This window comes from Ranitomeya variabilis, chromosome 6, assembly GCF_051348905.1.
Source record: "Ranitomeya variabilis isolate aRanVar5 chromosome 6, aRanVar5.hap1, whole genome shotgun sequence".
Classification (NCBI taxonomy): domain Eukaryota; kingdom Metazoa; phylum Chordata; class Amphibia; order Anura; family Dendrobatidae; genus Ranitomeya; species Ranitomeya variabilis.
The window spans coordinates 556,009,640-556,022,149 of NC_135237.1; the positions used below are offsets into that span (position 1 = coordinate 556,009,640).

Below are 12,510 nucleotides of genomic sequence, written 5' to 3' on the forward strand. Positions count from 1 at the left end.
CTAATCTCCCACTACCTTCCCTCACTTAATCTCCGATCCTCCCAAGACCTCCTACTCTCCTCCACACTTATTCATTCCTCACACAACCGCCTCCAAGATTTCTCCCGAATATCCCCCATCCTCTGGAATTCCACGCCTCAACACGTCCGATTATCCACCACCCTCGGATCCTTCAGACGGAACCTGAAAACCCATCTCTTCAAGAAAGCCTACAGCCTGCAATAACCATTCTGTCGCCTCGCCATCGCCAGAGCAGCCGCCTCACCACCACCAGAGCTGCAGCACCTCTGACCTTCTGTCTCTTCCCCACTGTCCCATAGAATGTAAGTCCGCAAGGACAGGGTCCTCTCTCCCCTCTGTACCAATCTGTCACTGTAAACGTGTTTACTGTATATGATATCTGTAACTCTGTTTGTAACCCCTTTCTCATGTACAGCACCATGGAATTAATGGTGCTATATAAATAAATAATAATAATAATAATAATTAGTGAATTGCAGTGATCGGCCTGTCTAAAGAGATGTGTTTTTAAAAGCATGCTTAAAAACATGGGGGCTAGGTATTAGTCAGATCGTTTGAGGTTGTGCATTCCAGAACATTGAGCAGCATGAGAGAAGTCTTGGAGGCATAGATGCAAGGTTCAGATTAGGGAAAATATTAGTCTTAGATCAATTTCAGGATGGAGGGTATGAGGAGGGTTATAGACAGAAAAGAGTGGTGAGATATAGAGTGGTTCAAATTGTGGAGAGCTTTGTGGGAGAGAGAAAAAAGTTTGTATTGTATTCTGTAATGAATGGGTAACCAGTGCAATGACTGGCAAAAGGTGGAAGCATGAATAAAGCGGCCGGACAGATAAAAGTCCCTGGCTGCTGCATTCAGGATGGATTGGAGTGGAGAATGTTTGGTTAGAGGGAGGCAGATCAGTAGAGAGTTGCAGTAGTCGAGACTTGAGTGAATAAGAGTGACAGTAAGAGTATTTGCAGTTTCAAAGGCAAGAATAGGTGTCACACTGTGACGATCTCCAGTAAGGAAGGGGAGCCTCACACTGTTTCTGGAACTGGAACTCTAACTATCCCGGTCCCCGGGTACTCTTAGAGAGGCGTAAGTCTCCAATCTTACCGTTAATGTTCTAAGCAGTCCCTTACCCCTGGGACAGATATGTTTGTGTATAAACATGTAAGACTAACAGGGATAACTAAAAGCAACTTACATAAAAAACAACTTACCAAGGGTAGAGAGGAATAAAGGCAAGGATAGGAATGCACAAAACAAATGGGAAAATGAAAATGGAGAAATCATACTTCCAAAAAAAATAGCAAATAACAATCTCCAGCAGCAACTACGAACTTCAACTTCAGCACACCAACTCCAGCAAGCCAGGAAGAAAGCTTTCACAGGCAGGAATGAGAAGGTCTGGCCAGGTTTTATAAAGACAGAAAGTGAGCAAGTCAGGAGCAGCTGTGAGATGGATATCTCTTTAGGGGCCTGTACTTTAGGGCTCAGGAGGGAGTGGAAGGTATCAAAGAGTTGTTTTGGATTGTTGATTAGTGATGTGATGAGGGTGGTGAAGTAGAATTTTTGGCCAGATGTAGAAGTTTTGAGCATGAACTTAGTGGATGAAATTTTTGCTGAAAGTGATTTTGTCCACAGATGCTCTTCACACCTTGAGCAGCTTTGAATATAAAGTGGCGCGCTGTTGTAAATGTGTATAATTCACATTCTAAAGGGTTATTCTCAGAAGAATAGAACAGGGGTGGGCAATTAATTTTTCCGAGGAGGCCACATGAGAGAATGTGACTATACAAATCAATAGGCTAAATCTTGCAGTACTATTCATGGTCAATGTACAACATACATAATATCATTTTTGCTGTGTTCAATTACTTTTCAGTTTCAACTACTTTCCTATAATGGAAAACCATCACTAACTTCCTGTTGACGGATTATATTTTTTTATCATGTAATATTTTGTCTTTAGTATAAAATGCTGCTCTGTGCAGTCAGATTTTCACAGACTGTCAAAATGGAGAAATAAGCTGTGCCAACGCCACCGGCAGTAAGTGTTGACTGTTACAATGGAAATAATTCAGATGCCATATATTTAACCCCTTAAATGCTGCAGTCAATAGAAAAAAATGGCACCTAAGAGGTTTGACAGTAGTTCATTAGCTACGATGGTTTACCATAGGCATTACCGAACATTTATTATTTTATGGACGCAGAAAATAAAAACAAGAAATTAGTCTCCAAGAATGCCAAATAAAATAATAAATATTAAAATAATATATACAGTACATTTTAGGATTTTTGGTTATTCCACGGCATTATTAATTACTATGAAGACATTTTAATATTCCATAAAGCCATGACTAGGTAGAGGATTTTCTTCTAAACCTTAGAAAATATATGAAAAAAGAATGACATAAAAAACGATCACCCATAAAATTGTCAAGAGTCTTAGAAAGCGATAATGAATATTGATGTCCGCTCCAGAAATTGGAACTTTCTACTTGTAGATTGGAATTTGAAATTCAGCAAGTTCTCAATTTCTCTTGGAAGCTCCGCTTCATTTCCCTCACCTGATTCGTGAAATCGAGAGGTTATACAGCTGAATATGCTGAATAATTTCATCCATAAGTCTGTCAGTCATCGCATCAAAGTCTGCAAAGGTGTCATTCTAAAAAGGAGAGAAAAAAATAACTATCAATGGTCAAAAGAATAAATCACCAGGAATATAATAAATTACGCATTAATATTATGATTTACTTGGGGAAAATATCCTCCCATAAATAGAAAGATGAATAAATACTTACCCACCACCCGGCAAGTCCCACCCAACTTACCGGCTATTTCCTTCTTTTCAAGAGTCCAAAAGAAACCCCCCAAAGAAATCATTGAAAAACATGGCTGCTGTCTGTATACATGGAATATTTTGAGTCTTTTTTTGCAGGTTTGCTTTGAAAAAAATCATTTAAAAACTCTTTGAAAGACTCCTTGGGGCAGATTTATCAAGAATGGCATAGCGCGAGCCTTGTTGGAGTGGAAGGTGCCAAATTTGGTAAGAGGCAAATGGCACTTAATGATATTGCTGCATCTTGTGAGTGGCGTGTGCCTCTGGTTAAAGACCGATAGTTTTAATGAATTTGTAGAAGGGGTAAAGCTGTGCCGATTCTCGTCCCGGCTCCTCCCCCAGCATCACACAATTTGATCTAGCATGGAAGCGCCAACAAATTTTTGGGCAAATGTTTTGCTACTCTTCAAAGCTTTTATGCCACTTTTCTGGCGTCAAAGCTTTTGTGAATCGACTCCTTAATTTTTATACTGTGAAACAACTTTCCTGTTCACATGTTCAGTCTTTTACGATTTTTTTTCTGCTTCAAGTTTTGAAAATTGCCCGGTTAGAAAAAAAAAGGCGGCCAAAAATGTTTCAAGAAAAAGAAAACTCTTCCAAAAAGTTTCTAAAACTTTTCAGAACTTCTTCAAGAAAAACAATCTCTTCCAAAAACACCTTAAAGGGTTAGTCCGGCCTTGGGGCTCAATTCTTCAGTCACTCTATGTGACTGCAGACTTGTGAGTACTCACAGCACGCACACTGCGCACTCTCAGGATGTTCTGATGCCGATGCCAAAAGCAGGTGGTCATCGGACCACAGTTATGAGATTTACATACTTAAGGGCACATTCTGACCGAATGTGTCTGACCGTGCAAATCGCATACCTGTGCTCGTCAGCTCCGGATACGGGTAATCTTGACATCGTGCACACAGTGTGGTGTCAGGATTCCCAAGTTTGCAACACATCGAGTGACTGCTGACAAGAACCCCAAGACCAGACAACCCATTCAGGCGTATATGCAAATGGTGCCCAATAGATGCTGGCTCAGCATTACAGCATTGGTGTGCATTATGTTCCTTTTCTGGGTGATTTTGCAGGTTTTTTTTAAGGTAGATTCACCTGAAAAATATGATGTGTGCACAAACCCAAAAGAAGGAGCATTTCCTGAAGCATTTTCCCCTTGAAAATTCATGGTTTTGACCACCTTATAAGAGTCAACTACTCAAAATCAGTGTAGGAACTGTTGAAAATGGAAGGCAGCCCTTACTGGCCTTTTATAACCCAGGAAAATAGCAAAAAACATTTTGCCATATAGTAAATAGCATCAAATTTGGATTTGGGAAAATCCAATTTTTGTTTGCCAACTTTGATAGGAAACTTGATTTGATTCGTTCATGTCTAATAGACCCCAATAACACAAATGTCTCCTGACAGAGCATCGTAAAATCACATCTGGTCTTCAAAGCTCATAATTCAATGCCACATACACTCACAAAATTGTTGGCACCTTTGAGATTTTTCAGAAAATGAATTATTTCTCCCAGAAAACGACTGCAATTATTACACATGTTTTGTTGTTATACACAAGTTTCTCCTTTCTGTGTTTTTTGGGGGAAATTTTGTGGGAAATTGTGTATAATTTGCCCTTTTTTCCTCTATTTTTTTGTGTTGTCCCAATACACACAAAAGAAATAAACTTGTGTATAACAAAACATGTGTAATTGCCGTAATTTTCTATAATAATTCATTTTCTGGAACAATTCCAAGGGTGCCAACACTTTTGGCCATGAGTGTATCCTGGAATAAGTAGAGAGATGAAAAGGTAAGAAAGGACATCACTGGATTCGCACCTTTTATATCTCATTTGTAGCACAGGTACAGAAGGGGCTGTAGGACCTCCATTTTTCAGGGGAACTGAGCGCCCCCGATCCTTTTTGTCAACTCCGTGAGGCTGCTGTTGCCATAGAGTCAAATAAAAGGTGGTCCATCTTGTGTGAAACCTTTACATTGTTGTCTACACCAATTATTGAAAAGACCAACCTTATCTTCTGCTACTGACTCATGGGCTACCTCCTCGGTAGCCTCACTTGCCACTTAACTATAATTTTATCATTCATTCATTCTCCCACCATTACTGATGGCTAGAAGACGGTAATTACACATTTTACTCCACTTCTACTGGAAGCTACTTAGGCAGTTTTTTTTGTTTGTTTTTTTTGTATTTTTTCATTATAATGGTTTTTCTTCCCTGAGCTTAGAAAAATACACAAGAGGGTGTAAAATAATAATAATAAAAAAATAAATAAAACCTTGATAATCCCTATTTCTTGTTTGGTGAGGATAGGCATGGAAACACAGAAGCCAATTACTGGATGAAGCAGAAGTCCAGAGTCACTATTTCTACTTTCTGTTGGTATGATCAAACATGTGACCTCTGCAGCCAATCACTGTATAAACTAGCAAGTAATTGGCAGCAGTGGTCACATGCCGTTCATGACCAATTAGGAAGTACCAAGACCAGAGGAGAAATTCAAAGCGGTAATCATGAAGTTACGTCTGACATACCTTGATATCATTTATTTTTACTTCATTTTGTCCCTTTTTTCCCTTTTTAAACTTCAGGGTTGGACCACCTGTAACTTCAACTTACGGTAATTTAATTCACTGGAAAGAATCTTGCATTCTGGACTCAGAACGGGACCAAGGAATTGCACAAGGACGTGTCTATATGTATGGCTGCCCCTGTCAGCTCTCCTTGGAGAAGAACTATACGACCGTAATGCTTTGTAGTAGGAAATATATTTTCTAGACAGAATTTTGATCCTCGGGGGAGGGACACTATTATCTCAGCATCTATTTATTGGTAGAATATTGTTATTATTTTTTTTTACATGGATACTAGGGTAGAATGTTTATTCAATGGGTCGCTTACCTGATTTTTTTCAGACATTAGGAAGTCAAGATTTGCTCCCGGCAGCCCCAACTCAAGAAATGTTTTGACAAGCCGAAGGTCTGCGCTGTTACCTGGAATCAGTAGATACAATTGTAAAATTAGATATCAGACTCCAATTTTTCTCTCACTTGTTGTTTCTCTCTTTTCATATTCCGCATAGCTAGCTGTCCCCTATTTTTATTTTTTTTTAAAGATACAGGGGATCTAAAAAAATGTTTTAATTAAACTAAAGAAATAGATTAGCTACAATGCTTGTTAATCTACAGGATATTCTGTTTCTGTAATAATCAGTCTTGATTTGGTTTTACTTTGTGTACTAATCTCACCCTTTTTGATCTGGCTGATAATTGAGAAGGGAGAGATTTGCACCATGATCTCACATTTCACAGACATTGCCCATGTTTTTGGACTTTATCTCATTGTTTTGGTCGTATTACTAATTATGTTTCCAGGGCTCTTATATTCATGCTTAAAGGGAATCTGTCAGCAGGTTTTCACTACGTAATTTGAGAACAGCATAATGTCAGGGCTGAGACCCTTATTGCAGCGATGTGTCACTTACTGGGCTTCTTGGTGCAGATTTAATAAAATCCCTGTTTTTCTGCTATAGATCTAGCAGAGCTGTGTATAACCCCGCCCAGCTTTTTGTGTACAATCTATATTGCCTGCAAGCTGCCAATCAGTAGTGGGGGGGGCAGGGTTACATAGATTAGCTGGACTGTCCGGCATGAGACTCCTAGTCATGTAATGATTTTCTCCTGCTGAAAAAACACTGATTATATTCAAACAATAGCAAGCAGCTAAGCAAGTGACACATCGCTGGAATCAGGGTCTCTGTGCCTACATTATGCGGCTCTCATATTAAATAGCACAAACCTGCTGTCAGATTTCTTTTAACCCCTAAACAACCTATGGCATGCATTTACTTCATATGTCACGTCCTTGACTTTGATGCGGGCTCGCGTATTAACGTGTTATGATCGCGAAGCGCTAATGAGCTGCCATGACAAATAAGGGTCTGTTGAAGACCCTTGTGTTTGTCATGATGATAGTCCTGTGAAAGCCAACCTATAGGTGGCGCTCACAGGAGATCGTGATCTTCATTATACAAAGCAGTGCTAATGCATTGCTATTTATAGTACAAGCAATCAGCCAATCAGATCTTCTCTCTTTTGATGTTTTTCAGGTTTCAATTTGTGGACTACGTCGGATTCCCTGTACTACGTCAGGTTCCCTGGACTATGTCGGATTCCCTGGACTACAACAGATTCTCTGGTCTACGTCAGATTCCCTGGACTACGTCAGATTCCCTGGACTATGTCGGATTCCCGGGTCTACATCAGATTCCCTGTACTATGTCAGATTCCCTGTACTACGTCGGATTCCCTGGACTATGTCGGATTCCCTGGACTACGTTGGATTCCCTGGACTATGTTGGATTCCCTGGACTACTTCAGATTCCCTAGACTATGTCGGATTCCCTGGACTACGTCAGATTCCATGGAATATGTAGGATTCTCTGTACTACGTCCGATTCCCTGGACTATGTCGGATTCTCTGGACTTCGTCAGATTCCATGGACTAGCTAGGATTTCCTGAACAACACTGGATTCCCTGGACTACTTTGGATTCCCTGGACTATATCGGATTACCTGGACTACATTAGATTCCTTGGACCACTACAGATTCTCTGGACCACTTCAGATTCCCTGGACTACGTCGGATTCCCTGTACTACGTCAGGTTCCCTGGACTATGTCGGATTCCCTGGACTACAACAGATTCTCTGGTCTACGTCAGATTCCCTGGACTATGTCAGATTCCCTGGACTATGTCGGATTCCCGGGTCTACATCAGATTCCCTGTACTATGTCAGATTCCCTGTACTACGTCGGATTCCCTGGACTATGTCGGATTCCCTGGACTACGTTGGATTCCCTGGACTATGTTGGATTCCCTGGACTACTTCAGATTCCCTAGACTATGTCGGATTCCCTGGACTACGTCAGATTCCATGGAATATGTAGGATTCTCTGTACTACGTCCGATTCCCTGGACTATGTCGGATTCTCTGGACTTCGTCAGATTCCATGGACTAGCTAGGATTTCCTGAACAACACTGGATTCCCTGGACTACTTTGGATTCCCTGGACTATATCGGATTACCTGGACTACATTAGATTCCTTGGACCACTACAGATTCTCTGGACCACTTCAGATTCCCTGGACTATGTCGGATTCCCTGGACTGCATCAGATTCCCTGGACTACATCAGATTCCATGGACTACGTAGGATTCCCTGGACAACTTTGGATACCCTGGACTACTTCAGATTCCCTGGACTACGTTAGATTCCATGGACTATGTAGGATTCCCTGTACTATGCCCGATTCCCTGGACTATGTCGGATTCTCTGGACTTCGTCAGATTCCATGGACTAGGTAGAATTCCCTGGACAATGCTGGATTCCATGGACTACTTCAGATTCCCTGGACTATATCGGATTCCCTGGACTATGTCAGATTCCCTGGACCACTTCAGATTCCCTGGACCATTTCAGATTCCTTGGACTATGTTGTATTCCCTGGACTACGTCAGATTCCCTGGATTACTTCAGACTCCATGGACTATGTAGCATTCCCTGGACAATGTTGGATTTCCTTGGACCACTTCAGATTCCCTGGACCACTTCAGATTCCCTGGACTATGTTGGATTCGCCGGACTACATCAGATTCCCTGGACTACGTCAGATTTCATGGACTATGCAAGATTCCCTGGACTACATTGGATTCCCTGGACTACGTCAGATTCCCTAGACTACGTCAGATTTCATGGACTACGTAGGATTCCCTGGACAATGTTGGATTCCCTGGTTTACGTCAGATTCCCTGGACTACGTCAGATTCCCTGGACTACGTCAGATTCCCTGGACTACGTCAGATTCCCTGGACTACATCCAGAGGCGTAGCTAGGGTTTCAACTTAGGGGGGCGAAACATCTGAGTGGGCCCCTAACCAGTTAACCCTGATTACAGCTACGGTTGCGCACTCTAATTGTGAATATAGGGGAACCTCAGAATATGACCGCACTGTTATTGAAAATAAATCTATATACAAAAACGAACATTGACTTTACCACCATATTGTGACAATATGCAACTTTGATGGTCACAATACTCTGAGTGCCCCTATAACAATGATGCTTAAGTGCCCACTTTACATTTACTAATGTCCCCTAAGTTCCCTCATGTACTGCTCCATTATACACAGTATGGTGATTCTATAACTCCCCTTTACACAGTATGATGTTCCCACTGCTCCCCTCTACACAGTATGATACCACTGCTCCCCTATAGAAAGTATGAGCCCAATACTCCACTATAGAAAGTATAATGCCCCCCAGAGCTCCCCTATATACAGTGTAATGGGCCAACAGCTCCCATATGCACAATATGCCTTCACAGTTCCCTATACACAGTATGATGGGTCTGCAGCTCCCATCAAACAGTATGATGTCCCCCACAGTTCCCCTGAACACAGTATGATGGGCCCACAGCTTCCTTATACACAGTATGATGGGCCCACAGCTTCCTTATACACAGTATGATGGGCCCACAGCTTCCTTATACACAGTATGATGGGCTCGCAGCTCCCTTATACACAGTATGATGTCACCCACAGTTCCCCTGTACACAGTATGATGGGCCCACAGCTTCCTTATACACAGTATGATGGGCCCGCAGCTCCCTTATATACAGTATGATGAGCCCGCAGCTCCCTTATACACAGTATGATGGACCCGCAGCTCCCTTATAAACAGTATGATGGGCCCACAGCTCCCTTATACACAGTATGATGAGCCCGCAGCTCCCTTATACACAGTATGATGGGCTCGCAGCTCCCTTATACACAGTATGATGGGCCCCCAGCTCCCTTATACGCAGTATGATGGGCCCCCAGCTCCCTTATACACAGTATGATGGACCCGCAGCTCCCTTATACACAGTATGATGAGCCCGCAGCTCCCTTATACACAGTATGATGAGCCCGCAGCTCCCTTATACACAGTATGATGGGCCCGCAGCTCCCTTATATATACAGTATGATGGGCCCGCAGCTCCCTTATATACAGTATGATGGACCCGCAGCTCCCTTATACACAGTATGATGGGCCCGCAGCTCCCTTATACACAGTATGATGGGCCCGCAGCTCCCTTATACACAGTATGATGGGCCCGCAGCTCCCTTATACACAGTATGATGGACCCGCAGCTCCCTTATACACAGTATGATGGACCCGCAGCTCCCTTATACACAGCATGATGGGCCCGCAGCTCCCTTATACACAGCATGATGGGCCCGCAGCTCCCTTATACACAGCATGATGGGCCCGCAGCTCCCTTATACACAGTATGATGGGTCCGCAGCTCCCTTATACACAGTATGATTGACCCGCAGCTCCCTTATACACAGTATGATGGACCCGCAGCTCCCTTATACACAGTATGATGAGCTCGCAGCTCCCTTATACACAGTATGATGGACCCTCAGCTCCCTTATACACAATATGATGGGCCTGCAGCTCCTTTATACACAGTATGATGGTCCCGCAGCTCCCTTATACACAGTATGATGGACCCGCAGCTCCCTTATACACAGTATGATGGGCCTGCAGCTCCCTTATACACAGTATGATGAGCCCGCAGCTCCCTTATACACAGTATGATGAGCCCGCAGCTCCCTTATACACAGTATGATGGGCCCGCAGCTCCCTTATATATACAGTATGATGGGCCCGCAGCTCCCTTATATACAGTATGATGGACCCGCAGCTCCCTTATACACAGTATGATGGGCCCGCAGCTCCCTTATACACAGTATGATGGGCCCGCAGCTCCCTTATACACAGTATGATGGGCCCGCAGCTCCCTTATACACAGTATGATGGACCCGCAGCTCCCTTATACACAGTATGATGGACCCGCAGCTCCCTTATACACAGCATGATGGGCCCGCAGCTCCCTTATACACAGCATGATGGGCCCGCAGCTCCCTTATACACAGCATGATGGGCCCGCAGCTCCCTTATACACAGTATGATGGGTCCGCAGCTCCCTTATACACAGTATGATTGACCCGCAGCTCCCTTATACACAGTATGATGGACCCGCAGCTCCCTTATACACAGTATGATGAGCTCGCAGCTCCCTTATACACAGTATGATGGACCCTCAGCTCCCTTATACACAATATGATGGGCCTGCAGCTCCTTTATACACAGTATGATGGTCCCGCAGCTCCCTTATACACAGTATGATGGACCCGCAGCTCCCTTATACACAGTATGATGGGCCTGCAGCTCCCTTATACACAGTATGATGGGCCCGCAGCTCCCTTATACATAGTAAGATTGGCCTGCAGCTCCCTTATACACAGTATGATGGGCCCGCAGCTCCCTTATACACAGTATGATGGGCCCGCAGCTCCCTTATACACAGTATGATGGGCCTGCAGCTCCCTTATACACAGTATGATTGGCCCGCAGCTCCCTTATACACAGTATGATGGACCCGCAGCTCCCTTATACACAGTATGATGTCCCCACAGCTCCCTTATACACAGTATGATGGACTCACAGCTCCCTTATACACAGTATGATGGGCCCGCAGCTCCCTTATAGACAGTATGATGGGCCGGTAGCTCCCGTATACACAGTATGATGAGCCCGCAGCTCCCTTATACACAGTATGATGGGCCGGCAGCTCCCGTATACACAGTATGATGGGCCTGCAGCTCCCTTATACACAGTATGATTGGCCCGCAGCTCCCTTATATACAGTATGATGGACCCGCAGCTCCCTTATACACAGTATGATGGACCCGCAGCTCCCTTATACACAGTATGATGTCCCCACAGCTCCCTTATAGACAGTATGATGGGCCGGTAGCTCCCGTATACACAGTATGATGAGCCCGCAGCTCCCTTATACACAGTATGATGGGCCGGCAGCTCCCGTATACACAGTATGATGGGCCCGCAGGTCCCATATACACAGTATGATGAGCCTGCAGCTCCCTTATACACAGTATGATGGAGTCACAGCTCCCTGTCATGATTTGGATGCCCCGGTCATTTACTCATCCTCCGGCGTATTCACTATTTTGTGGCACTGCTGCAGTGCCGCTGCTCAAACTTGTGAGCGCAGCTTCTGACAGGCCAGAAGTTAGAAGCTATGTCACAAGCGCTCAATGTAAGACTATGAGGCTATGTGCACTTGTTGCGGATTCGTGTGTGGATTTACCGCGGATTTCCTGTGATTTTGTGCAGATTTCACCTGCGTTTTACCACCTGCGGAATCCTATACAGGAGCAGGTGTAAAACGCTGCGGAATCCGCAAAAAGAATTGACATGCTGCGGAAAATACAACGCAGCGTTTCCGCTTGGTATTTTCCGCACCATGTGCACTGCGGATTTGGTCTTCCATAGGTTTACATGGCACCATAAACCAGATGGAAAACTGCTGCAAATCCGCAGCGGCCAATCCGCACCGTGTGCACACAGCCTGAGAGTGAGAAAGAGGCCAGAACGAGGCTCCCATAGACTCACATTGATTAGTGACCTCTGCGCTGCTGCATGATACACTGGAGCCTCGGACAGGACACAAACCGCAGGAGACAGAGCTGAGCGGAGACTAAAACAGATGAAAACGCCAGAAGGTGAGTA

At 43.9% G+C, this 12,510-nt stretch overlaps 1 protein-coding gene across 1 annotated transcript in view; it reads right to left on the reverse strand.

The window, feature by feature from the left end:
• FAM135B (family with sequence similarity 135 member B) overlaps positions 1 to 12,510 on the reverse strand; it is a 289,887-nt gene that overhangs the window by 38,175 nt on the left and 239,202 nt on the right. The window contains exons 15-16 of the mRNA XM_077271274.1: positions 5,767 to 5,858; positions 2,580 to 2,677 (exon numbers count right to left, since the gene is read on the reverse strand). Of these exons, the coding sequence (XP_077127389.1) occupies positions 2,580 to 2,677; positions 5,767 to 5,858 (190 nt within the window). The remainder of the gene's footprint in view (positions 1 to 2,579; positions 2,678 to 5,766; positions 5,859 to 12,510) is intronic.